Below are 27,682 nucleotides of genomic sequence, written 5' to 3' on the forward strand. Positions count from 1 at the left end.
AGGCACATTTTTAAAAAGCATCACTAGTAGAGAAGCTCTATTTAACTAGATGGGAAATGCACAACTCTAAGGATTTTACCACTTGAAATCTATGAATTTAACAATCCATACTATACAATCTGCTCAAGAGTAATACTTATTTTAAATTGTGCATGAATTTTGACCCTTCATTCTTATCAAATTTGACACACCTATAATCAGCACAGATCTAAACAAGGAGAAGAATGATCACAAAAGGGTCCTGCTGTTATTGAAAGCCAATATGGGAATGCAAAATGTTCATAATCGTGTTGTTCGAATGCCAACATTCATACCCCCAGAAAGAGTTTAAACCATCAGTTTACAAAATATTTGTTGGAATTAGAGCCATGCTTTCATATCATCAATTTTGGACGGTCTATTAAGCTGACAGAAGCTTTGGCAACAGGTTTTGTGTGTGATGTTATTTTGCCAGACTCTCAGATAATTTTTAAAGGAAATTATCTCTAAAAAGGAAGGAAGCAAAAACAGACAAACGTACTGATGCAGAGTTAAATTCTATGACCCAGTGGTGCCAGACATGGATTTCAGTTTCATGCAACCCAATTAGTAATGCACAGAAAACAATGAACAACAACAGAATTTGGGATACTCATTGGAGATTAATAAATGTATTGTGTCATAGGCTATCCTGGGCCAAATTCCATTACATTTAAGCTATGGTATATGGAAATGCACACTCCAATAAGTATATAAATTTTCATGTTGTCATCAGCTTCATTGTGGTCATATTTAGAAAAAGTGAGACTCTGTTCAATGAGACCCTTTTTAATACAGTTATTACTAAGTAACCATTAAGTGCACCTTACATTAACACTGAGAACATTCCATTTAGTGCCTTACAGTCCAAAAAGCACAAGAAGGTCATCCCATTTCCACAGATTTTCCACACAAATTGAACATGGCATGTCAATTTGTTCGCTTCCATCACATGCCTTGCTCTTTTATGACAATTCATTAAGGCATATGCTCATTCTTCCAGTACAGTGCCAGTTTCATTTAGCACCTGACCATATTTCTGGCCTTTACTCAAACCAAGCCTTTATAAAATTTCAAAGTCTAGCATAATGTTATTTAAAACAGTTAGCTCATGTAGGGTCTCAGCATTTTCACACAATATCCTTCCATATAGAGACAGTTCCACAAAGTAAGTAGGACTAAATCTTGCCTCATGACTTGAAGGTTGGTTAGCCTCAACCAGGCCTGTAGCGAGGGGGGGGGGGGTTCGGGGTTCACCCCCCCCCCCGAAATTTTTCAAGTTATAAAAAAAATCTTGTTTACTCATGAATTTTAACTGGTTAACCAAATCCCCATGCTAAGTCTATGAGATGCAAAACATTAAGAGTCCCTTCAGGCACTATCTCAAGCAGATATTGACAGGTTTGTAGTGGGGAGGGGTATGTGCTAGGGGTTCAACCCCCCCCCCCCCCCGAAATTTTCAAAACCCCTCCCGAAATTTTTTTCTGGCTACGGCCCTGGCCTCAACCACTGCAAATCAATAGAATTTGATTATCTAACACCTATCTAACAGTGAACAAGCCAATTTCTAGCGAGAATGCCTTTCTAGGAAACTCCAGGTCCTCCAATGCTATGGCCAACTTCCAATGGATGTTAACTATAGGGTTGTGATGGAAGACCTAGAAATTCCTAAAGAGGTATTATCTCAGATTAGAAAATATCAATTTCTTTATTTATAGTTTTCCACTTTTCATGATGATCCTATGCTCCTAACCTTTGTGAATGTGGAATGTGCACATCTCTGAAATGAAGTTCCCAATTACGCAACAGAAAGATGCCCCTTGTTCAGTTTTATGCAAGCAAGAAAGTAAGTAATGGCAGACATTGGTACAATCTAACTCACATGTTCTTTCCTTACGAACTGAATGAGTAGCTTAACTGGAGCAAGCAGAATTTGAATGCTGCATCTCTGCTGTTTACACAGCTAAAGAAATTATAACTTCAGCAACTGTCTGATCCAGTCATTGGTTTACTGTCACTTTATCATCACATGGATCTAACAATCTGGCAAGGTTATTTTAAATGTAAAAAAATAACGGTTATTTTGATTGTTTGCTGTCTTATACAAAGTCTGTAGGAAATGTAGTTAGAAAGCATTTTTCAGATTATTTGGTTGGCTGCATCATCACAAAAGTGGTACAAATAGTTTTACCACATGCCATATGTAGTGGTGTGGTAAATAAAAGATAGTCTATGTTCATTCATTGATCAGGTGGTACTTTATCTGCATTCTTACTGATCAATATCATTAGAGAAAATACTGAGCACCACTTTTTCAATAAGGCTAGAGACCCAAACACTGATCCTTGGAGAGGATGGAATCTGAGAAAGAGGAAATTCTATTTGAGAGTGGGTGGGATAGAGTCCAAAGAGATATGGATGTTGCATGTGCATGGGCAACACACCTCCGTCCGGCAGCACCAATAATGACACAACACAGGGTTGGGATGTAAAATGGCCACAACTCATTTATTGATTACAGGAACAAGGGTTGGCCTCAATGCATGGGTCCTAGATCATGGATAGGGCAGCCTGCTGCTGACCAATACTGCTATCCATGCCAGGGTGCTACCGAAACCATACCGGGCCAACATTACCTTCGCACCCCTGGCAAACACTAGATGCTCCCCCCTCCTACCAATGAGGGGGGCGTATGTAAGCCAGATGCAGGGCCCATGCCACATGCCAACCTGGAGTTATGACAAAAAGCAGTTAACAGAAACCACAAACATAACATATATGCAGGGTGGGTGGGATGGCACAACAAATAGGCTGCCCAATTCCTAGCCCAGCCAATCGGATGGCGAGGCCAGGCCTGCCACTGATTGACCAGCTGGCCAAGCAGCGGGAACCTTTCCTGCCACACAGAGGGCTTCTGGGGGAAGAATTCCCCTGCCAGCACCATATTGCCCTAGAGGGCACGCATCCCCGCAGCGGTCCTTGTCCGGTAAGTCGGGCAAGGAATTTCTGTTAGCTCATTCAAGCAAATGAGTTAACACTTTAGGCCTGAATTAATAACCATGTTCAAAACAGCCAACTGTATATGGAAAATTATTTGTTGTTTTTGTTTTTGATTGTGATTTGCCATTGCATTTCACTAAGCCTGAGAGAGTGTGACTTGCCACAATCACCTAGTGGGTTTCAGTACCTGAATGGGAAGTCAAATTGTGGTCTCCCAGAATCTTAGTCATATATGCAAACCATTATTCCATGCTGGAACACCTCCTTATTTGTTGTTCTGTCTTAAAGTCATTTGCAACTTATGGAGTGCCTAAAGCAAACCTAACACAATGTTTTCTGGGTCTGTGAGTATAACTCACCCAAGGTCACCCAGTGGATTTTCATGGCCATGCAAGGTATCAAACCCTGGTCTCCAGTCCTTGTCCAACACTCAAACCAGTACACCAAGCTGATGCACCCACATAAAAAATAAATACAATGTTCCCTCACTTATCGTAGGGGTTATGTTCCAGGACCACCCGTGATAAATGAAAATCCGTGAAGTAGGGATGCTATTTTTATTTTAATATTTATACCCTATAGTTATATACTATTCTTTGCTGCCTGGCTCCCTCCCAATATGGAGGGGGGTTGGGCCAGTGGTGACGTCCCTCCTGCCCTTTGGAGAAGAAGAAGAAGAAGAAGAAGAAGAAGAAGAAGAAGAAGAAGAGGAGGAGGAGGAGGCGGCGGCGGAGGCTTGTGGGAAGAGGAGGGGATTCCTTACTTCCTTCTTTGCAGACCCTCCTTACCATCTGCTTTGAGAGAGGAGGAGGTGGTGGAAGGGCTTGGGTGGTCTCAGCAGAGCCTCTGCCTCCGCCATTTCTGTGTGAGGGAGAAGGAGAACGGAAGCGGAGGTACACATGCACACACACACACACACACACACACAGAGGTATGTGTATCTCCCTTTGGGGGGGGGAGGGGAAAGACTGCAAAACAGAGAGTCCACAAAAAGTGAACGTGAAGTAGCGAGGGAACACTGTACTACCAAAAGCATAACCTTTACCAGTATAGGCAAAAGTTACATCAGGGATCACTACAGCCTAAGTTTCAGCCTAAGCTTTACTTTTATTTATTTATTATTTATTACATCACTTCTACCCCGCCCTTCTCACCCATCAGGGGACTCAGGGCGGCTTACAATATAAACATACACATTAAAAATAGTTGTCATCAAATTTAAAAATCCATCAAGATTAAAAATTACAATAAAATTAATAATATACATTAAAATATACATAATTATACATTTAAATATACATTTAAGGCACTTTCCATGTTCATGTGGGGTCTGTCAGTAGGTCATATGTTCTTATCTCATTTTTGCTGTTACTCATGCTCAAATGCCTGGTCCCATAACCATGTTTTTGTCCTCTTTCGGAAAGACAGGAGGGAGGGAGCCTGCCTGACTTCAATAGGCGGGGAGCCACCACTGAAAAGGCCCTGTCTCTCGTCCCCACCAGCCGCACCTGTGAGGCTGATGGGACCGCGAGCAGGGCCTCATCTGACGATCTTAAGCTTCGAGGTGGGTCGAAGCGGGAGACACGTTCGGACAGATAAGCTGGGCCGGAACCGTTTAGAGGTTTATAGGCTAAAGCCAGCACCTTGAATTGTGCTCGGTAGCTAATCGGCAGCCAGTGGAGCTGGCGTAACAGAGGAGTAGTACGCTCCCTGAACGCCGCTCCAGTTATTAACCTGGCAGCCTCCCGTTGGACTAATTGAAGCTTCTGAACAGTCTTCAAAGGCAGCCCCACGTGGAGTGCGTTGCAGTAGTCTAAACGGGATGTAACAAGAGCGTGGACCACCGTGGCCAAGTCCGGCTTCCCAAGGTACGGTCGCAGCTGGCGCACAAGTTTTAATTGTGCGAAGGCTCCCCTAGCCACCGCTGAGACCTGGGGTTCCAGGCTCAACAATGAGTCTAGGATCACCCCCAGACTGTGCACCTGCGCCTTCAGGGAGAGTGTGACCCCATCCAGCACAGGCTGTAACACAGTACCCTGTTCGGCCTTCCGACTGACCAGGAGGACCTCTGTCTTGTCTGGATTCAATTTCAATTTGTTGGCCCTCATCCAGTCCGACACAGCGGCCAGGCACCGGTTCAGGACCTGGACAGCCTCCTTAGTGACAGGTGGGAAGGAGTGACAGAGTTGGACATCATCTGCGTACAGATGACATCTTACCCCGAAACTCCGGATGATCTCTCCCAGTGGCTTCATGTAGATGTTAAACAACATGGGATACAGATACAGAGCCCTGCGGGACCCCACAAGTCAACGGTTGTGGGTCCGAGCAGGCATCCCCCAATGACACCATCTGGGACCGACCCTCCAGGACTGAGTGGAGCCACTGCAAAACAGTACCTCCAAGTCCCATTCCCGCGAGGCGTCCCAGAAGGATACCGTGATCGACGGTATCGAAGGCTTCTGAGAGGTCCAGCAGAACCAGCAGGGACACACTCCCGCTGTCCAGTTCCCGGCGAAGATCATCGACTAAGGCGACCAAGGCTGTCTCGGTACCATGCCCCAGCCTGAAGCCAGACTGTGCCGGATCCAGAAAATCAGGGTCAACCAAGAATCCCTGGAGCTGCGAAGCAACCACAGGTTCCAAGACCTTGCCCAAATAGGGGAGATTGGAAATAGGCCGAAAGTTTCCGAATTGAGTGGGATCCAATGATGGCTTTTTCAACAGCGGCTTGATCACAGCCATTTTTAGGCTCGCTGGAAACTTGCCCTCCCGAAGGGGCATTCACCACCACCTTCACCCACTCAGCCAAACCCCCTCTGGCTTCTCTCACCAGCCAGGATGGGCAGGGGTCCAGGATGCATGTGGTCGGTCTCGCCTCTCCAAGGATCTTGTCCACATCCTCGAGCCCAACCAATTGAAATTAATCCAACAAAACTGGACAAGCAGGTGCACTCGTTACATCCTCAGAGACTGCCGTTAATATGGTGTCAAAGTCGGAACGGATCAGAGCGACTTTGTCCGCAAAGAACCGAGCAAATGCTTCACAGCGGGCTGCCGAGTTATCAGGGCTCCCACCTTGATTGGTGGGAGTTAACAACCCTCTGATGACATGGAACAGCGCCGCTGGACGGTTCTGTGCAGCCGCAATGTTGGCCGCAAGGTGGACTCTCCTTGCAGCTTTGATTGCCACGGCATATGCCCTAAGATAGGAGCCTAGCCGTGTTCGGTCTGACTCGTTATACTCTGATCGCCACACGCACTCTAGTTCCCTCTTCTTTCGCTTCATCGCTGCCAGCTCCTCAGTAAACCAAGGAGCTGGTTTAGCTCGGTTACTCGAGAGGGGACGCTCCGGAGCGATCGTGTCTATTGCCCTAGTCATCTCTCCATTCCAGAGAGAGACCAGAGCATCAACAGGATCACCTGCCGAGGAGGCGGGAAATTCCCCAAGAGCCATCAGGAATCCTTCTGGATCCATAAGTCTCCCGGGGCAGACCATTTTAGGTCCACCACCCCTGCAGAGGTTGGGGGGCGCAGTAAGTCTAAACCTGATCAGGTGATGGTCGGTCCATGGCCACGGAGTGGTGGTGAGCTCCTCCACACCGCCACCTTCCTCCCATCCCTGACAGAAGACCAAGTCCAGTGTGTGTCCCGCACTGTGGGTGGGGCCTGTTACTAATTGGGACAGCCCCATGGTTGCCATGGCGGCCATGAAGTCCTGAGCTGCACCTGAGAGGTTGGTCTCGGCATGGACATTGAAGTCCCCCAGCACTATGAGCCACCGGGACTCCAATGCCAGGCCCGAGACCACCTCAGCTAGCTCAGGCAGAGAGACTGTAGTGCAGCGGGGTGTTCGGTACACTAACAGAATCCCTAATCTGTCCCGGTCTCCCACCCTCAGGTGGACACATTCAAACATGGTCGACTGTGGGACAGGGCACCTGGTCAGGGGGATGGAATCCTTATAGACCACCGCGACCCTACCTCCCCTCCCTCCAGATCTCGGCTGGTGCTGTACGGAATAACCCGGCGGGCAGAGCTGGGTGAGATTAACTCCTCCCATCTCGTCCAGCCAGGTCTCCGTAATACATGCCAGGTCTACATGCTCATCCAAGATGAGGTCTTGGATGAAAGATGTCTTCCCGTTCACTGACCTGGCATTAAACAGCACCACCTTTAACCTGGAGGGACCGCCATCCTGGCTACCCAGATTAGCTATGTCAGGAGACCGTTTTGGAACTATTAATGTCCTACCAAAAACCCTAGGCTGAATTAAATGATTTGGTCTCCCTTTCCCGTATCTCCCCCTCCCAGACACCACCTCTATAGGGTCTCCCCACCCATCAGAACACCCTCCTCCCCTATCACGCTGTCCTTTCCCTTTCTCTTCCCCTGGTCCAAACGATGCTATTTGGTTTACTAGTTTTCTGTTATAGATTGGCATCCTTTCACACCCATTCCCTTCCCCCACCCTGCAGTCTCCATAACCCTCCAGCCTCCTGTGTACTGTGTAATGACAGATAATAAATAAGTACTGGCATAGTTTGAAGCAAAGGGCTGCATCATATATCAATTAAGTCATCACAAGCTTTTTCCCGATATCATTTAATGCACCAGGATCTGGTTTTCAGCATTTCTTGCATTTTGGAATTACTGCATAATGAGATTATATGCACTTATCTGCTATTAGAAGGGTGGGGGGACAGAAGCTCTGATTAAAAGATAGATGTGATATACTTAGTTTAGATTAGACATAACAATTTTCTTTCCCCATAAAAGAATTATGATCTTGCTTGGTTTAATAGCAGCAGGAGGAGCTTATGCAATAATACAGCCAGGCAACTGAGCTCTGAGTCATGAAAAAGTAATTGTTTATATGCGGAATATTATTCATTAGTAAGAGTGCCACTATATTTTAATAGACATGACCTTCCAACAATGTTAAAGTAAAGCCCAAGTGCAAGAGAATGGCTGCCCAAAGGAAAAAGCAGAACCTTTATTAAAATGGGCAGTGGAAGGGGTGAAGCAGTGCACAAAATGATGCCACATGATGAGACGTAAGCATTTATTAAAAGAGTCTAAGAAAGGGAAAGTGTGTATAATAAGATCACACAGTACAAAGAGCAAGGCAAGCCCACTGTTGTGGGGAAAATCCAACATACAATTTAACCAGTATCATATATTAATATCCAATTATTATGGGTTCCAAGAACGTTGTAAGCTTGCAAAGGAGGAGGGTGGAGAAAAAGACCAAATGAAAACGTAGAAATTACTTTCAATCCTTATCATTTGTAAGTCATGACTCAACAACGTTAACAAGCTTTGGTGGGGCCACAAACAGTGCAGTTTGGAAAAGGCAACATTCACTTGCCTCAAATAGAACTGCTCTCCAGTTGGTGTCCACACATTGCACCTTAACCAAGTCCCTAACTACCTAGCTATGCTGGCTAGCACTGATGCAAGCTATTGTCCAAAACTATTTGGAGGTGCTCAGTGGTGCCCTTCAATCTTTGTAAAAGTGTGTTTCTACACATTTCACTGAACTCCTTCAATGAGATATAAAAAGGAGAAATGAAGGGGAAGGGGGGAAAGTGACCAAATTTTTAAAACTAACTGGTTTTTATTTTTGAATGAGCTTTCATGAATATAAGCTCACTTCAGATGCAATACTTTGAATGTATCAAAGGCATAACACATATTTATACAGTCATGGAGATAGAATGTAATAGGATTCTGAAAGATATTTAATCATAACCCTTGCCCTGAATTTTTAAAGGCCTATGTAAGGTAGTACACGTCTTTCAGATCTTTATAATGATCAGTTAGTACTGATGGGTGAAAGCCATAAATCTGCTTACCAAATATTAATTTCCCCAAGATAAAGTAGGTTTCCTCTTCATATATACATTTTTTGCACCAAGCTCTTCAAATTCAAGGCCGCTTATCCAAGATCTAATAGGCTGTATTTTTAATAGACAAAATAAACCTATTCCCTCCACCAATTCCATCTAGGCTAGAGCAAATTTTTCGTTATTTCATTAAATTCGTTAAAAATTCGTTTTGTAAGCAATTTTGAATTAATATTGAACCATCTGCTCACTGCCCTTACAAATATTTGAATAATAAAAGTACCTTTTTTCGTTTGTTTCTGATGTCTTCGGATGAAGCTGTAGCCCCTCTGAGAAGAGAAGCCATGTTGGCATGCCTCTCAGTCAATCAGAGCGGAAGAGGGAAGGAGGGAGAGGCATGGACATCGATCTGCTAGCATTTAAAAAAAATGTTGCTTCAAAAATCCCCAAAAATCAGTGGATGGGTCAAACATTATGAAACTTGATAGGCAAAGAGTACTTAATTTTTGCTTCCATTCTGGCAAATTTCATCATAATAGCTTTCATAATGCAGGAGAACGAAGCCTCTGAATATTGACCATTAATGAAGCAATTCACCATAACGAGAGAAAAAACTCCATTTCCCAGAAGCCTTAGCAAGCCAATCAAAGTGGAAGGAAGAAGGACAGGGAGGCGTGCCTATCGATCTGCTAACATTTTAAAAAAATGTTGCTTCAGAAATCCCCAAAAATCAGTGGATGGGTCAAACATTATGAAACTTGATAGGCTAAGAGTACTTAATTTTTGCTTCCATTCTGGCAAATTTCATCATAATAGCTTTCAAAATGCAGGAGAACGAAGCCTCTGAATATTGACCATTAATGAAGCAATTCGCCATAACGAGAGAAAAAACTCCATTTCCCAGAAGCCTTAGCAAGCCAATCAAAGTGGAAGGAAGAAGGACAGGGAGGTGTGGCTATCGATCTGCTAACATTTTAAAAAAATGTTGCTTCAGAAATCCCCAAAAATCAGTGGATGGGTCAAACATTATGAAACTAGATAGGCTAAGAGTACTTAATTTTTGCTTCCATTCTGGCAAATTTCATCATAATAGCTTTCAAAATGCAGGAGAACGAAGCCTCTGAATATTGACCATTTATAAAAGCATTGGGCTGAAGCAAACGTTTCTCCAATAGTACTATGCCCACTTGCAAACTACAATTCCCAGGTGTTCCAGGCCCTCTCTCCTCTTAACATTCCCCACCCCCTTTTGTCCTCACTTAGAATCATAGCGTCATTGAACAGTAGAGTTGGAAGAGACCTCGTGGGCCATCCAGCCCAACCCCTTCTGCCAGGCAGGAAGACACCATCCAATCCCTCCCAACAGATGGCCATCCAGCCTCTGCTTAAAAGCCTCCAAAGAAGAAACCTCCACCACAGCCCGGGGAGAGAGTTCCACAGCTGAACAGCTCACAGTGAGGAAGTTCTTCCTAATGTTCAGGTGAAATCTCCTTTCCTGTAGTTTAAAGCCATTGTTCAGTGTCCTAGTCTGCAGGGCAGCAGAAAACAAGCTTGCTCCCTCCTCTCTATGACTTCCCCTCACATATTATACATCATGTCTCCTCTCAGCCTTCTTTTCTGCAGGCTAAACATGCCCAGTTCTTCAAGCCACTCCTTATAGGGCTTGTTCTCCAGACCCTAGATCATTTTAGTTGCCCTCCTCTGACCATCTTGACCAAACTTTCAAACAGTATGTGAATTCTTGGAAGGTATGAGAAGTTTAGAGAGAAGGAGGGAGGAAGAGGTTTGAATTTTGGACTCCAATTGTGGCATGATTCCCCACTCTGCCACCCACTTGGGCAAGTCACACACTCTCAGCCCAGAAAAGCCAATGGAACAGGAAATAGCACTTTCAAACCAGGAACTAATTTCCTTATTCAGAGGCTGATGGCCATCTGTCAGGAAGGATTTGATGGTGTACTATGATTTCTGTTCCTGGGTGATAAATGTCATTTCCTAATTGGTTCTGTCATAGAAACATGGCAAAATCTATGACACTGCCTGAACTTTGTGCAAGCGACATGGATGGAACATATTATGGTTTGGTCCACCAATTTAACAAAGTTTCAGCCACAAAAACAAAGTTTCTGAAGTAGAACAATGACTTTCACAGTAAAGACAACCCAATGAAACAGGAAATAAGACTTTCAAACCAGGAACAGATTTCTGCAATTATTAAAAAATGGTTTATTATAAAAGCTATGAAAATTCGCCAAAAATCAGAGGATAAGGGAAACGTTCCAAATTTTGGTGAGCTATCAGTGTTAAATGTGTTCTACCACTGTACCAAGTTTGAAGAAGATCACTCAAAAAATGAGGGCGGGAGAGTCCTGTAAAATCTCCCCTCATGCTGTTTTTTTTTTGGCCGCTGCGCATGCGCGTCCGCCATTAACGAATTAATTTAGAAAATAATGAATTTTCGTTAATTTCGAATTTTTTGGGGGGCAAAATTTGGAAATGACATCAGAAACGAAACGCTGGCGCCCCATACTTTTGAAACGAGTTTAGAATCAATTTTTTCATGGATCGCTCAAGCCTAAGCAGTTTTATGAATCACAGGCAAACCACAAGTGGAAGCTATGTACCTGCCCTTTCTAACCTCATCGCCTGAAAGTGGCAGGTTAGAGGAAGACCAGCAGCTAAGCTTCTCTGCTCTTTATCTTGAAAGGCTGGAGGTAACAGGTAGCACTCCCACCCCAGCTAGCCTGGAATAAGAGAAGAAGACATACCAGCATTACAGAGGTTATTTGGTCATTTAAACATTTCCCCAGATATATGGAACCTGTTCAGAGATAAGTGATTTCTAGCAACACTGAAAGAACATCTTCAAAGCACATTCACCAAATGGAAATTCTAAATTTGCTACCAAGTGGATACAAACCAGCAGTTGCAGGAATATCTGAAGCACTTATTCCCTCTTATTGGGCAAAAATAAGCTGCATAATATGTTTAATTCAAACAATAATTAAATATGGCAACCATGGTGTGTCAAAGCATCAAACTTGGCAATACTGCTTAAAAGTGGGGGATTAGAATAAGATACATCATTTTCCATTCATTTAAGTGGTTAGTGCATTTTTTCCTGGTTGTAGAAAAAACATTGGAACAATTACTTGCAACATTACTGGATTGGCTGAATCTATTTAGGAAACATTACCGAGTTCCATTTCTTTCAAATCAGTGTACATTTGTATAGGTAAAGGTAAAGGAAGGTCATGTGGCCAGCATGACTGCATGGAGTGCCGTTACCTTCCCACCATTGTGGTACCTATTAATCTACTCACATTTGCATGTTTTCGAACCGCTAAGTTGGTAGAAACTGGGGCTAACAGTGGGAGCTCACACTGTTCCCCGGATTCGAACCACTGAGCTTTCGGTTAACAAGTTCTGCAGCTCAGCAGTTTAACCCGCTGTGCCACCAGGGGACTCCTACATTTGTGAATTCTTAAGGTATTCACAGTTTTGTTCATGAACGTACTTTTCAGGAAGTTCTAGAAAACAATATGATAAATGTCTAGAGACTTGGTTAAGTATAATTGTCTTTGCAGAGTAGAGTTGTCTTTGCCTTTGTCCATTCATTTAGATAAAATACAATTAACATTGTTTTTGTCCTTAGTTATCAAGTTATTCGGTGACAGTGCAAGAGTAAAAGAAAGATGCTTAATGTCTGAAGGATTCTATGCCTTTTCTCTTATGGACAAGCAAATATCAATTTGTGTTGCCTCCATTTATAACATTTCAAATTTACATTTTCTAGAAAAAGATAAACAGAGGAAAGTCTCACCCACAATGCAAAAAGAGAGCAAGCAAGCAGTCTTGCTTTTACTGGAAGGAAGGAATTTCTTTTATATGTTTAGAAATAACATTGGAGAGAAGGGGCAAAAATCTTGCCATCATTTGGAGAATTTGTTTCCTTTCACTGCTCAGAAGTGTGTGGCATGAGGAAGAGGAAGAAGCTGAAATCGTGCCTCAGAGAAATAGGTTCCATCTGCTTAATTAGATGTGAATGCATGAGGGAGAATGAAGACACCGAAATTTTGGTGTGACTGGAAAGGCTTTCCTCTGCTTGCTTAAGTTGAGGATGCATAACTGGAGACTTGTCATTTTGAAGACAGTGATTTCTCTAGCATGGATGACAGATATTTTCCTATTTAATTTTTTTCAAACTTGGGGAAAGGTTGAGTGAAATCATTGCATCTGTGGCTACTTCAACTCTTTCAGAATAAATCTCTCTGGTCTTTAGTGATTTCCTATGAGACTGACTGCCTGATTACATCAGTCTAAATTTACATTGCAAGAACAGGAAGGCAAATCAAACATAAACTGAAAACTCCCCTTTTCAGCAATGCAACTTCTCTGAAATAAGGTGTCTAGCACCGGTGAAGGTCCCACCATTACCTTTGCTTCTAATCTGTTGGTAAGGTGTGTGTGTGTGGGGGGGGAGATCTGAAGTACAAACTATCCCAGTAATACATCAAGGTCCCAATCTGGATCAGGACTACTAATGTGTGTTTGGTATAAAAACCAAAGTGATCCTAAACTTCTTAGTACAAATATAATGTACTGTGCAATTCAGCCCTCAGGTGGACATCTAAGCAAGAAATTTAGAAAGGAAAATACAAACACATCGTTCCTTCTACATACTGAAAGTATTTTCAAAGCAACCAATGCTCAGATCAGTTGTAGTCTATTAGTAGCAATAGATTTAAGTCCACATCATTGATAGTAGTTGGAAAAAGAAATAGCCTTTGCCCTAATCCCTGCTCTGTAAGAGCCATAAAGGTCTTGCCTACCTTTTTGGCAGTAGTTTCCATGGTGACTAATAGACATCCTTTAAAAATACTTCAATATTCTGTAATAATTGTTTAACACACACCATTCTGTTAAAAAGAAAGAATAAAGGATGGCATGCTGCAGAGGCCCCGCAACTTGAACAGTGGCCAGAAGAGATGGCTTGAAGCTAGTCAGGAACAAGACAAAAAAGATCTGTGGAAATACTTTAAGCATTTGTCTTTTCATGTACAAAATGCAATTGCCTCAAGTTATAAAAAAGGGATACAAATTTGCAACCACATTTAAGCATTAATTGATCTTTTATTTTTGCTTAAGATGAGGTAGCCAAGAAGGGAAGAAAACAACAGTTAAGCTAACAGATCCCATGAAGAAGTGGAAATGTGCAGTATCATGCTATAGCTGCTCTGTTATCGCCGACATGTCACCTTCCAATTAAAAGGAACTTTTCAAGCTCTAAATCAAGTTATCATACTGTAAAGAATGTGATTCTTCACTAAGCTTTTTCTTGAATATAATGATGTGCAAATTCAGTAATTTTCTTCCCATTTCACAGTATTCAAAGACTATTTTGAAGTATCAACATATTCTGTGCAAAATTTGCATGCAGATGTTTGCACATAATTTTCTATATGAAAAATAATACTACAATATAGAAATATGAGTTACTGCACCAAAAATCTGAGAATTTCCTTTACCTTCCTATTCATAGACATGTTCAAAAGATAAGCACTACTGATCCTCTCCCCTGATTAAAAGTATCAATGACATTTGGGGGTGCTTTGAATGCGATTTCCTGCTTCTTGGCAGGGGGGTTGGACTGGATGGCCCATGAGGTCTCTTCCAACTCTACAATTCTATGATTCTATATGCTAGTCAGAACAAAATAATTTGTTAAAACTAACCCATGGCACATACAAAGAGAATGAACACATTGCTGTGTAAGAGCTGTTTAAACACAGACATGTCTGCATGCAAACACACACATATGTCCACCAATAGCATCTCCTAAAAAACAGAGAAAATTAGCAAAATTGGCCTTTTCTTTTATTTTGCCTGCAGAAATGTTTCACTAGATCAGATGCCTCTGCAGGAAGAAGGAACCCTTCCATGTCTAGGAGATAAATGTTGGATCCAACTCAGTTATTTCATTTCCTGGAGATCTCATTTCTAATGCTTAATAAATTCAGATTTGGGGCATGAATTGTACCAAAAATGTTTTGCTGCATATTTATTATTTTCAGCTTCAAAAATAAGCTAAGTGACAACCACAGAATACATTTTGAAAGCTTAAAGGAAAAGCTAAATGTTCAACATGAAGAAATATTTTCTATCAATCTGTAAGCAGTGATAGAATATAGATACTTTACAAGTACATATACATGATAAGAAATTGCAACAGAATTGCTATAAGGAAACTGTAGCAGCCAAAGAATACAAAGGAATGATGTTTCATACTATGAAGCATCCTGCCAAGCAGTCACATGTATTTCAACTCATCCTTTCTGTCTTATGAGGTGTTGATATACAGGAAACGCTGTCCTAGCTTTCCATGTGGCTAAATGCTAAGTGTAACATGTTTCTATCTGGTAAATGGTCATCTGTTTTCACCCATTCTGTAAATACTAACTCACACAATGGGTGAAATGTTTTAAGAGGTTTTCAAAATTCATTGTAGGGGGTTACATTATGTTGGAACTTCCAAAGACTTATCTCTGAATTGACTGTCATCACACATTGCATGCTTTATGGCACACATGTCAAACACAAGGCCCGTGGGCCGAATCCAACCTGCCACATTTTCATATGGCCCATGAGGCTTTCAAAGCCAGGGCATTTATACAGTCTTGCAATTACAAATGACCCTTTGAAAGCAACCATGAGACTGGTGTGGCCCTTGGTGAAAATGAATTTGACACCTCTTCTTTATGGACTTCATGGTCTTAAAGTGCATAACACAGTTATGCACCTTAGAGTGGAGGAGGACTAGCATACCCCAAATCATCCTCATTGGAATGCTGACTAATTCATTTGTATCCTATGGCTGCGGAGGTATATTTCAAACCACAACCGATGATAGCCATTTTCTATGCATTTTATTCATTCAATAATCCAGGGTACATGCTTTTCATGCAATTATGTTACTAGTGTAATGATGTTTTATTTGAGTATTTGTATTCTTCTTTATTTTAACTTTAATTCTCTTTAATTGTCTTAAGCTTACTGATGTTGTATTGTATTATTGTATTATTTTGATGTGTATTAATATGATTATGGCATTGAATGTTTCTCTTTTTGTATGTAAGCCACCCTGAGTCCCCTCGGGGAGAGAGGGCGGTCTATAAATAAAGTTTTTATTATATATTTATTTATTATGCTAACCACCCGCACAAGTGACTTTAGAATAGAGATGTGAAACATTGCAATTCCAGGTTTGTAAACCTGCAACTCCCATAAATCCTAGACAGAAGTATCATGGAAGTGGAAGTTCAAAACATTTGAATTGTCAATTCAAACTTCAAAAACAGATAAATTCAGGAAAATCATATGTCAGGGCCAAATCTGACATGACTAAATGGAAAATCTATGAACAGATAATGTATGCTACTCAACAGCATTAGTGGAAGCAGAACATATGAAGTTCATTGCCGTCACATCTTGCTTCTGGGATTCCTAGAGGCATCTGCTTAATCAATTCATGAAACTGGATGCTAGATCAGAGTGATTTAACTGATCTGACTGAACTTCCCCTATTCAAGTTCCACAGGCTTCCTTATTGGCAGATATAATATGCAGCTGCAGAAACATTCTGCTGTACCATTTCTGGTATATTACTTTCCAATCAAACTTTTATACTAAACAAGTTTGAAGACTCAAAGCAACAAAAAAAGTTCTTGGGAGACCAGTACAGCAGAAAAGAGGTGAAAACAGCTATCTTTAAATATCTTAAGGGATATCATTTTGAAGGTAAAGCAAACATAGTTCTGCTGCTCTAGAGACTAGAACATGAACCAATGGATTCAAATTACAAGAAAGCACATTTCCCCTAAACATTAGGAGGAAATACTTTAATATAAAAATGTTTGAACTAACCTAGGTGGTGCACTCTTCTTCTTTGGATGTATTTAAATGGAGGTTGGACAGACATCTTTGGGGAATGTTTTAGTCATAGATTCCTGCATGGCAGGGGATTGGACTGGAATCCTTACGGTCCCAACTCTGAAAAGGATTTCTGAAAATTGCTGCCAAACTCTAAGTACATGTTACAACTTTTTTGGCTACAAGCCACATTTCATAAGATAATATTTAATAATAAATCTTAAGTAAAAGACAGAAATTTCCACCAGGACAGTGATATATAGAAGAAATTTTCTCCGCAGCACCACTCCAGGTGAACTCCCTTCTCAGTCAAGCTGCTTGACTAACACTGGGAAGGGGAATCTTATTGACATGTCTATTAACATTGTGCAGAAAGAGAAAAATAATAAGCCTATCATCCTTGTGGATGTGAATCACAGTGAACATTGATCATAGGATTAAATACTTTAAATTCCTCAATGTAGCTATAAGCCACAACATTAATCAACATGTAGTTAGTCCATAAGACCTTTCCCAATGAAACAAGGCTGGAGGCAATTTTAAAATATTAATTTCCAGCAGAGAAAAATTGAATTCATATCATTGCTACAAATAAGATCACAGAGTTTAAAAGTCAAGGACAATTATGTATCTTCACCTACTGCTGAAAATGCTATGAAAAGGATTCTAGGTGAGTTTTTCTAGGACTGCTATGCTACTACAACACCCTTTCCCTAGCAGCCAAACATTTCCATTCATTTGACACTCAGTTGACACTCAGAACAAACCTTTTAAAAGAGCCATGAGGGCTTAGGTAGGTACACCAAATTTTTAAAGTGGGAGAGATGCAAGCAGGACTTGGTCAACATTTACATTCTCTTTTCCTTAGATGTATAGAATAATTTGCATTTTTCTTTCCATTTTTTCCAGATCACCAAAGGTACACCAGACAACTTTGCATAAGTAGATATGCTGGACGTTTTGACAAAAGACCAGCGGGCAAATACCTGAAAGCACACCACAGTTCAATGACAATGTACTGTACTAAAATCTACAATTGCTTTCTTCTAATAGTTGTGGAGGCAGCACCATCTGATGGACAACCAGGGAAGTGAACTGGCTGCGACAGATGGAAGCTTTCATATGGTTCAATATGAAAATCCATCAGAGAGGTGCAGAGTTCTTGAAGATTTTTTTCCCATCTTGCTTTCATTATCTGAGCATTAGCTGCGCAAATTGGTTACAGGGCATTAAGTCTTCAGTGGTTAAGTGTAATCTTAAAAATGAAAGACATAACACTCGCTGTAGTCTCATTTCTGGAAAACGCTCACCAACCGAGTCATGTTTATTTCTATAAATAAACCTCTTTTATCTTTTTTGAGCAGCAAGGCTGAAGGAAGGGATGAAAGGTGATGTTCCCCATCACACAGAGCAAACACTGACTTTCTTCCTTTGCAAACAATGATCATGGAGGCTTCTGATCTGTTCACAAATCCTTGTTGACCAATCCACTTTCATTTGTATAATTGCTTTTGTTCAGCCTCTCCCACCTCTGGCCTTTTTGTGCCATATCCTTCTCGTCCTCCTCATAAAGTGTGCATACTTACTTTGAAATACGTAATGAAAAATATGGTTGTATTGCCTGAGGATGGGCTATCAAGTATACTCCCTTTCATTTCTTTAATACTATTGCTGCCCATCCATTTACGAGGTCAGTCCTTGATATGTCCTAAAGAACATCTAGAATCTTAACATGAAATATTCAATTTCTATCAGTTGCAATGGAATCCAATTCATAATAAATATGCACATAACCATGGTCATAATTAGACTCTTCCACCTGTAACTCTAAGCAAATGTCTAAACTGGCAATGAAGTTCCATCAAAATTGAAACATGGTCAAGATAAAGTTAGGGGTTTATATTGCACACACAGCAGTATTATGATAGAGCAAATCCCTTGAACATCAGTTAATAAGTTTAGCATTCGACAACCAGATTCAAAGTAATATGACTTGGAATTTAGACATTGAATAAGCTCTTTGATGGGAACACTTTAGAGTACGAGCCTAAATTCAGTCTGCTGGGAGTGAATCTTATTGAACTCAGTGGGACTTACATCAGAGTAGGCAAGTACAGGACTGCACAGTAGTGCTTGGAGCTTCATAAAACACCCACAGCAAGGGAACAGGTTTAGCAAATTGATACCTTTTCAGTTTTTTTTTAAAAAAAAAAAATTCACCTAAGAACATATGCAATTCCCTGTCATTCAAGATAGGTTGTAGTATTCCTCAGTTAGCCTAAAGTGCACACTACACATATCACTCGGTACTTCACAAAGCTTAGTAAGGTCACTTCCACTCTCAGAAATTCTGCATAAACTTCCCTTGAAAGGCTTTACTGACATCTAAAGATTTGTTTCAGGTTTATGATCTCCTTGTTTGCAAGGTTCCCTAATACAATGATATTTAGGAAAGCAGAGATGAAAATTCTTTGATAGTTCAGTGTTTTCTTAACCAAAGCAGGAAAAAAACTCTCTCCTAAAGTTTGATTAAACTTGAAAGTTCCAGTAGGAGTCAATCTCAAAGGCACATCATAAGCAGACAGACATAGACATAAACCTTTTCTATGAACACCAGAGCAAAACTGAATCTTCACTCTAAACTGAGATGGCTATTACTTTCAAAGTATGACCTAATTTTGAACCGCCTTGGATGCACATACACTGGTCCAGAGTAGCATCACAAAAGTGTACAAATGTTCCCAAAGGTGTCAGAACCATACTCAATCAGGAAAAAAAAATCCAACTGGAAATTAGAAGCTTCTATTTTTTAGCTCTGTGTGCTCCAAGACACAGCTCCCCAGGGACAGATTTTGACAAGTGTGAAAGAGGCACCAGCCCAAATTCCCAACCATCCAAAGTTATGCCAACTGTTTAGATTCCAAGGTCTAAATAAGGAAGGGGAAAATAACCCAGCGGACTTCTAAATGGGCTGCCCAAGTTATGATTAAAGGTGCAGTTGGACTCCCAGTCCTCATGTCACACATTTTTGACATATTTGGCACTCTTCCCCCTCCTTTGATGGATACCAACTGTTTACTATAAAAAGGACCAGAGTGTCTTGACTCCAAGAATGAAGGCACGCTTTCAAGATCACACAAGTCGCAAAAGAAACCCAGTCTTTTAAGGGCGAATCTACAAGGATGTCAAAGAAAAGAAAGAAAGCTATTCATTTAGATTGAAGTTCCATTTCTGAAGCCAAAGACTTCATTGGATTTGCTCTCAGATGTGTATTGAAGCAATAACATTCCTTACAGAGATATCCAGACCTTTCAGACAAGGGTGCAAAGCCTCTCATGTACTTTCCTTGGAGAACGCCCATTGTCCATCTCTGGGTAAACATGTATCCAGTACAGGACTACTCAGAAGTATTCTCATTCAGTCAAACAGGACTTATGCCCAGATAAATGGGTTATTAGTGTGGAACCTGGATGCTTTTTCAGTGTTGGTGTGTGCTTTTCTCTTTTAAGATCTGGAGGAAAATTGCTAGACAAAACTTGAGAGCTGGAATGCAAGGCAATATGCATATGTGTATATGTGTGTATCTATCTATATACAGTAGAGTCTCACTTATCCAAGCCAAACGGGCCGGCAGAAGCTTGGATAAGTGAATATCTTGGATAATAAGGAGGGATTAAGGAAAAGCCTATTAAACATCAAATTAGGTTATGATTTTTACAAATTAAGCACCAAAACATCATGTTATATAACAAATTTGACAGAAAAAGTAGTTCAATACGCAATAATGTTATGTTGTAATTACTGTATTTATTAATTTAGCACCAAAATATGACGATGTATTGAAAAAATTGACTACAAAAATGGCTTGGATAATCCAGAGGCTTGGATAAGTGAGACTCTACTGTATCTATCTATCTATCATCTTGCCCTGTGTTTCGGTTGACAATAAAGCTCTCAACACCGCAACCTCATACAACCCAAGACGGTGCAGCCAGCGAACCCAAACCAAGTGACTTCCAACACAACACAGATTTTTGAAAGACCCGAAAGATGGAAGGCATGGCTATAGGATGGAGCGGCGCGGAAGGCAGAACAGGGGACCGACCGAGGCGAAAGGCATCGCCGCCCGTCCCTTCTCTTCTCTCCCAAAGCGCAGGCGGAGTTCAAAAGCCAAGCCTTGAGCCTGGTTGGGCATTTCGCTCCAAGCTCCCTCCAGCCCGAGCCTTACCTGCGAAGCCCTGTCCCCCGGTGGTCCGCAAGAGCTGCAAAAGAATGGCAAGCGACGCAATCCTAGTCATGCTTTTGCAGGGAGTTCACATCCCGTGCTTCCCACAGCAGCGGCGGCGGCGGCGGCAGCAGCAGCAGCAAGAACCGGAGCCGAGGAGCCGAGGAGTCTCCGCGCGCCTCGCCAACATCCCTCGCATCGGGTCAAGCCCCGGGAGTGAGTTAGGAGCGGGTCCCTCTCCGCCCGCCTCTCTCTCGCTGTGGCGCGCGGCTGGAGCCTGCGCTCGCGCTCATCTGACGAGCAGCCCGAGCTGATTGAAGACGCGCGAGGAAGAGGAGGTGGGAGGGAGGGAGGGAGGGGGCCAAGGGAGGGGGGGAGAGAGAGAGATTGAGAGGGGAGGGAGGGAGAGAGCGCGCGCGCGGTTTCCCCCGAGTCCTAACGCGTGCCTTTTCTCCCTCTCTCCTCTGGTTCTCTTACGGGGTGGCGGGGGAATGGGGAGGAGACCACTTCAGCCTCTGAACTCCCCCGTTTTGCAGTTATTTTGGCACCAGGCGGAAAAAAAGGGGGCGGGCCCCTCCGCCGTCATTTCACGCGCAACGTTTGAGAGAGGAATTGCGAGGGAGAGCGGGAGAAAAAGAGAAAGAGAGAGAGAGAGAGAGAGAGAGCGCTCCTCTCCAAGTACGTCGGGGAAGAGAGGTGCGCGGATCCAGGCTGAGAGGACTGGTTTCTCCTCTCTTTCTCTTTCCTTCCTCTCTCTGCCACAGGCGAAGTCGCTTCTAGTCCCTCTGAGGGACGTTTTGTTTTGTTTTAAGTCGCGGGAGAACGAGGAGCGCCAGAAGAGAGCCCTTCCTCGCTCCGACTCCGTTTTTCTCCCTTGAGAGTCTGTGGAGAGGGAGGCGGCGTGGCACCCCTGCGAAGAGCCAAGTTTCCCGAGCGCTTGGCAGGCGTTCCCCGCTGAGAAGAGTATTTGTCCGTCATGAAACTCGGACGACGCGTTGGCTGCGAACCCCTCGCCTCGCCTCAGCCGCTTGGCTCCCTCTCCCTCCGCTTTGTCCCGGCGCAGCGGGAGGTTCCCTCCTGATGAAGCATTTCTTCTGAACTTCCCGAAAAGCGCTCGCTTCCCTCCCCGAGGGATTCCTTCCTCTCGCGTTGAGACGTTGCCAGTGGCACCCGCGCGACTCCCTCCCGGCCTCTCCACGGGACCCCCGTGTTCCTTTTCAGTGTGAGGCTTTGGCTCCTTGCAGGTAGACAGTCCCAGAACCTTGGTCAGCGCCGGAGATGTTGGGAGGCGGGATTCCTCGCATGGCCAGTAGGGGGCCGCGTTGCATCAGGAGTAGCTCATCTCCATATTGAGCCCTCCCTCCCCTGGCTGGGCTGCAACTCCTGGCTCAGTTGGGCTTAGGCAAGGCTCCTCAAAATATTTAAATCTAGGGCATATAAATCTAGGGAATATAAATGCTGTAAATAAATAAATAAATAATGCCGGCCACATGACCTTGGAGGTGTCTACGGACAACGCCAGCTCTTCGGCTTAGAAATGGAGATGAGCACCAACCCCCAGAGTCAGACATGACTGGACTTAACGTCAGGGGAAACCTTTACCTTTACCTATATTTAATATACCAACTTTCTCACCCCTGTAGGGACTCAAGGTAGTTTACAACATATTAGTGGCAAAAATTCAATGCCAACATCTATATAATAAAAATCAAAACCTATAACTATAAATGGAAGCCATGAAACCATCAAACATCGACATAAACAACATTTAAACACTAAGAAAAATCATTAAAAACATCTTAATATAAATGTTAAAATCACATGATCCAAAAATCATACATCGTGGCTGTTCTGATTGTCACTGCATATATTTCCTAATTCTTTGCACTGCATTGCTGGCCAAAGGCTTGATCCCACAACCATGTCTTTGTTTTCTTTCTAAAGGCCAGAAGGGAGGGCATTGATCTAATCTCACTGGGGAGAGAGTTCCAGAACTGAGGAGCCACCACTGAGAAGGCCCTGTCTTTCATCCCCACCAACCGCATTTGCGACACAGGCGGGACTGAGAACAGGGCCTCTCCAGAAGATCTTAACCTCCACCATGGTTCATAGAGGGAGATATGTTCTATCTCTGACTATAGATTGAAATAAACATGGACCAGTTCCTATGCACACTGCACATATCTTATTTGCAGTGCAAAAAAACCCCCATGAAATAACAGTACACTATTTAAAATGAACAATAATTTCAATAACATAAACTTGCCAGTATTTCAATGGGAAGTGTGGGCCTATTTTTGGCTGATGAGAGAGCCAAATTAATGAGGATGGTTGTGCGCCTTCAAGTCATTTCAGACTTGAGCCTAAGTCTAAAATTTAGGGCATGGGCTTCTGCTTTGGCAAGAAAGGAAAGGGGAAAAAGCACATGTTGAGTAGCCCTTACCCATAGTTCTTGGAATCAGAAGGAGGCTGGATTTGGGGTTTTTAAAGATTTGCTTTTCAGACATTTCATGTTGATGACATACTTTTTAGATATGCATCATTTCACAATACAGTCATTCAGTTTTACTAGCAAATCGGAGGTTAAACCAGCCCCTTGTAAAAGATACCAACACAAATTGTAATAAGAAAATGCGTCATGAAAACTTTTCTCATATATGTGTGTGTGTGTGATTTGTAAGATATTCACATACATTTCAAAGATTTTTGTTATTTCTCATTAGGTTTACACAACACACCTACACGCCAGCCAGCACACAGTTTGGAAAGCTCTTCATTAGACTCTCGGTTCATCGGTTTCTGGTGGCTTGAAAATTACTTTTAGAAATAGGCCTAATTAATGCCCCCATACTATTCCATGCCATAACGTTGTATTGACTTGATATTAATGTTGAAATGCAGTAATTAAAGGCAAATAAAGAAAGATAAAAAAACTTAGACATTTCCTCTCAATTTAAATTTTAAGTATTATGTCTTCTATTTTTCTGCTGGTTGCTTGAGAGTTCCAGTTGCTTGAGTTGCAGTTAACAGAAGGTCTACTATACATACCTAATGAATTCTCTTGGATATAGAACCCAAGTCTAAATATGATATTGATTTATAATTCATTTACACCTTATATACATGGCCTGGGTGTAATTTGAAACAATTTTTTTACACTTTTGCACATAAAATAAAATTTGTGTACGCTGAACCATCTGAAAGCAAAGATGTCACTATCTCAGCCAACCAGGGGACAATTTTGAAGTATGTCAGATTTCTGATAAAGGATGCTTAATGTTTATCAAGAAAAACAACGAGGAAAATGTGAGAGATTTGGGGATGTCGCCTGTGTCAAAAGAGGCCAATTAAATGTTAATCATGCAAAACAGTGATCCAAGAGTCCTCAGACCAGAGTACTGTACAAAGGAGAAGTGCTATATCAAACCAAATTCTGTTTATTCGTCATACAAAACTGACAGCAACTGAACCCACTTTAAGAAACAAGAAGAAAATTAAAGAGATTGGAAAAGTAACCTGAGGTTATGCTAGCCAGAGCATTACTGTATCTCATATCCAGAAGCTTAACTTTCCCAAGTTCTACATAATAAAAAGATTTCAGCCTTGCAACAGAAGCAAAATAGCAATACAACTCAATAGAATAGGTTTGTTTCCACACAGAAGTAAAAAAAAAATAATGGAGCTGAACGCCATTACAGTGTAAAACTATGCCAGTACAACTGTGTAGGGTATTCAACAAACCAATGCATCCAGAATGATTGGAGTGGGGAGGACAGCAAATATGCCAATGTGTTTTACTGGAGAGCTATTGACTTTGTGCAACCCAGAAGAGGTGGTAATAGAGTAAGGTCTCTGAGACCTTTTTACGCAAGCCAGTAGAGATGCCAATTAATTGTAACCATCTGATTACACAGACATAAGTCCCTAACAGATTCCAAACCTCAAGGGTTGAAGAAAGAATGCTAGTGTAACAATCAAATGAATTGTTACTGACAAATTACTAGCAATTAAAGGAATTGTTACCAGCAAATTGAATGGAGTCAGCAATGTGACTGTGATATCACGTCTATTTTGGGGGCAGTAGAGCTTCTTGGAAGTAATTGTCATGAATCATACAACGCAACAGACATGCATAGGTTTGTGCTGTAGTTCAGCTGAGTAATCTAACACTGTCCTGATCTAGTTCGACTTCACTCCCCAACAACCCCTGTCAACTGAGCCTGTGGTGATAGATGGATGATAGGGGAGTAGTACTTGGTTCAATAAATTCCCCAATCATGCTGTACATGTAAAAATACTGCTCACAGATTTATCACAATTATACTCCAGTTTTCAACATATGAAAAAGCATTTTTTGGTATAAAAACGACTATTGTTTTCCAATATGAGAGAAACTCATGGGTCTTCCATAACTCCTTTTGTTTTGTAATATAAGAGCACATATTAGAATAGGAAGAAATTTCAAAAATATTTATATTATGTATAACCATTCTAAAAAGTTATTTTGGGATCTATTCTTCAGCCAGAATAGGCACATATCTAAATAACTTTTCCAGGTGTTGCTAAAATGATACTGGTGTATTTGCCAATAAAACCCCATCTACACTGACCAGGGTTAACATGGATCAGGTGGCCACAAAATGCACACTGGCTGATCTGGTTTAACCTGCAGAAAGCCGCTTAATATGGTTGTATCCCAATTTTTTAAAAAATGGGAGAGCCCAAAATCCTGAACTAGGATTTGCTCTTTCCCTTGGATTCTGGCAGTGCAAACATCTTTAGCCAATTCCTATGTAAAACCAGCTGTGGGTGTCCTCAGGCAGCCTGGAGACCTGGGATGGCTTTCCCCTCCCATTCTTTCCAACCCTGTTGCTGCCAGCTATGGTGGCAATATCAAGGCTTATCTGGTGTTTGCTTTGCTGCTTGCTTGACACTCTTCCTGGCAAAGGCATGTGGGAAAAGGGAGAGGGGTTCCTTCCTTTCTCTTCCCAGGATCTTTGCCAGTCACATGGAACAAGCACAGTGCTGGACAAATAGCGGGTAGGTCTTGCTGCCGCTCCTTACAATGATGGAGGAGGAGAGTCAATTTGAATCCCTGACTAGTGACATTGAATTGATTTCGGCACAGCTGGGGAGTGTGGACACCGTCCTGCTGCTCAGGGCATCTGTGTCCAGCCACAAGCAGGCTGGAACCAGCATTTTGGATGCTGATTTTATCCCATAGTATGTAGTTGTATAGCTGTAAGTTTGCACTGCAGCTAGGTTATCCTAGGTTTTACAACATTTCCAAACTCAATTGTTTGAAATGTCTATCCTTCAAAATGGGAACTGTTAGTCCTCCATAATATAATATCCATCCCATTACGTAGAGGCTACAGGCCACAAATAGAATGCTTGAACTCTGGTGGAAGGAACCTCCTCCTGAAGAATGTGTATTTCAAGTTCTTTCAGCCTCAGTTAACTATAACCCGCCTCATTAGTGTAAATGCTAATCCTTTTCAAACTCCTGCTCTGCCTTACTTTGAGTCTGCTTCTCCATCCTAATCTCCTTTATGCATTTCACCTTAAAGTGAAATTGACACCATGCTATCATATAGCCAACTCACACTATCACTCTTGGGGTTCTAGTTTTTCAATTACTGCTCTTCAGAATAATCTCTATCGATGTTCAGATTAAAACTATCTGTTCCACTGTGTAAAAAGAAACTACACCAAATGCCAAGGCCTTAATCACATTGTTAGTTCAAACTACAGTAGACCCATGGTACCAATGGGACTTATATAAGTATTGATTTACCAAGTTACCATAGATTCCAGAAAGGTACTCTGACTGGGGTTTAACAGTAGGATTTATGCATAAGTCTGCACATTTTTTTTTTCTGATTTCATTAGTTTCTGTCTCAGCTGGTGCATCTCATTGCCATTTTAAAGGTGCCACTTCCTCAGTAACCCCTTCATCTTTCTATCACCTGATGTAGACACAAGGGTATATCTACAAGGTGGCAAAATGAATGGATTGGCCCCTGTATATAGAAATTTGCCCCTATATGAAAATTTCCTTCTGTGCCCAGTGAGATTCAAAATTATTCATATCCATGATGTATACATATATTGTGTTTGCATTCCCTTGGTAATTCTTTTGCCCTTTTTCTTTGGATGCTTAAACTGTAATTTCTGAATGTTCAGTGGATGTTTTAAGTTAAATTTTATGTTATTACAATTCCACAAATTTGGGGAGTGCAACAAAATTTCATAGAGGAAGGCAGACATATTATTTGGAGGGGTCAGTGCCATGAGCACTGATAGCAAATAAGGACCAATGACTATGTGAGCATTTAAAACAAAGAAGCCATAGCTTCACAATAAAACAGCAACAGCAAAAGCATTTTTTTCTGGTATGGCTGAAAATGTTAATGAACAGCAGTTAATGGTTTCCAGGCCAGCTCACTTATAATTTCAGTATGTGTTGGCTTTTTTCCTTCCCTCGGTTTGGCTTGAATGTAAGTCCATTCATCTGAGTACCATATATCCAGATTTCAATGTAATATACCACTGAAAACATTTCCAAATGAACATTTGTTGTGGCCCAGTAACTCTAATACAGAGCTTCCAAGTTGGAAATTGGGACAGCCACTTCAGTAAGCAGGGAGGCATTCAATTC

At 41.9% G+C, this 27,682-nt stretch overlaps 1 protein-coding gene across 23 annotated transcripts in view; it reads right to left on the reverse strand.

Annotated features, from left to right (window-relative positions):
* Positions 1-21,304, reverse strand: part of ptprt (protein tyrosine phosphatase receptor type T) — an 845,816-nt gene extending 824,512 nt beyond the window's left edge. For 9 of the 23 annotated variants that reach the window (XM_062979724.1, XM_062979726.1, XM_062979725.1 and 6 more), the window contains exon 1: positions 21,025-21,304. In XM_062979724.1, coding sequence (XP_062835794.1) covers positions 21,025-21,094 — 70 coding nt within the window. In that variant the 5' untranslated portion in view covers positions 21,095-21,304. The remainder of the gene's footprint in view (positions 1-21,024) is intronic. The other 14 variants (XM_062979729.1, XM_062979728.1, XM_062979733.1 and 11 more) reach the window with 3 other exon arrangements.
* Between the last annotated feature and the right edge of the window lie 6,378 nt (positions 21,305-27,682).

Source organism: Anolis carolinensis, chromosome 4 (assembly GCF_035594765.1).
Source record: "Anolis carolinensis isolate JA03-04 chromosome 4, rAnoCar3.1.pri, whole genome shotgun sequence".
Classification (NCBI taxonomy): domain Eukaryota; kingdom Metazoa; phylum Chordata; class Lepidosauria; order Squamata; family Dactyloidae; genus Anolis; species Anolis carolinensis.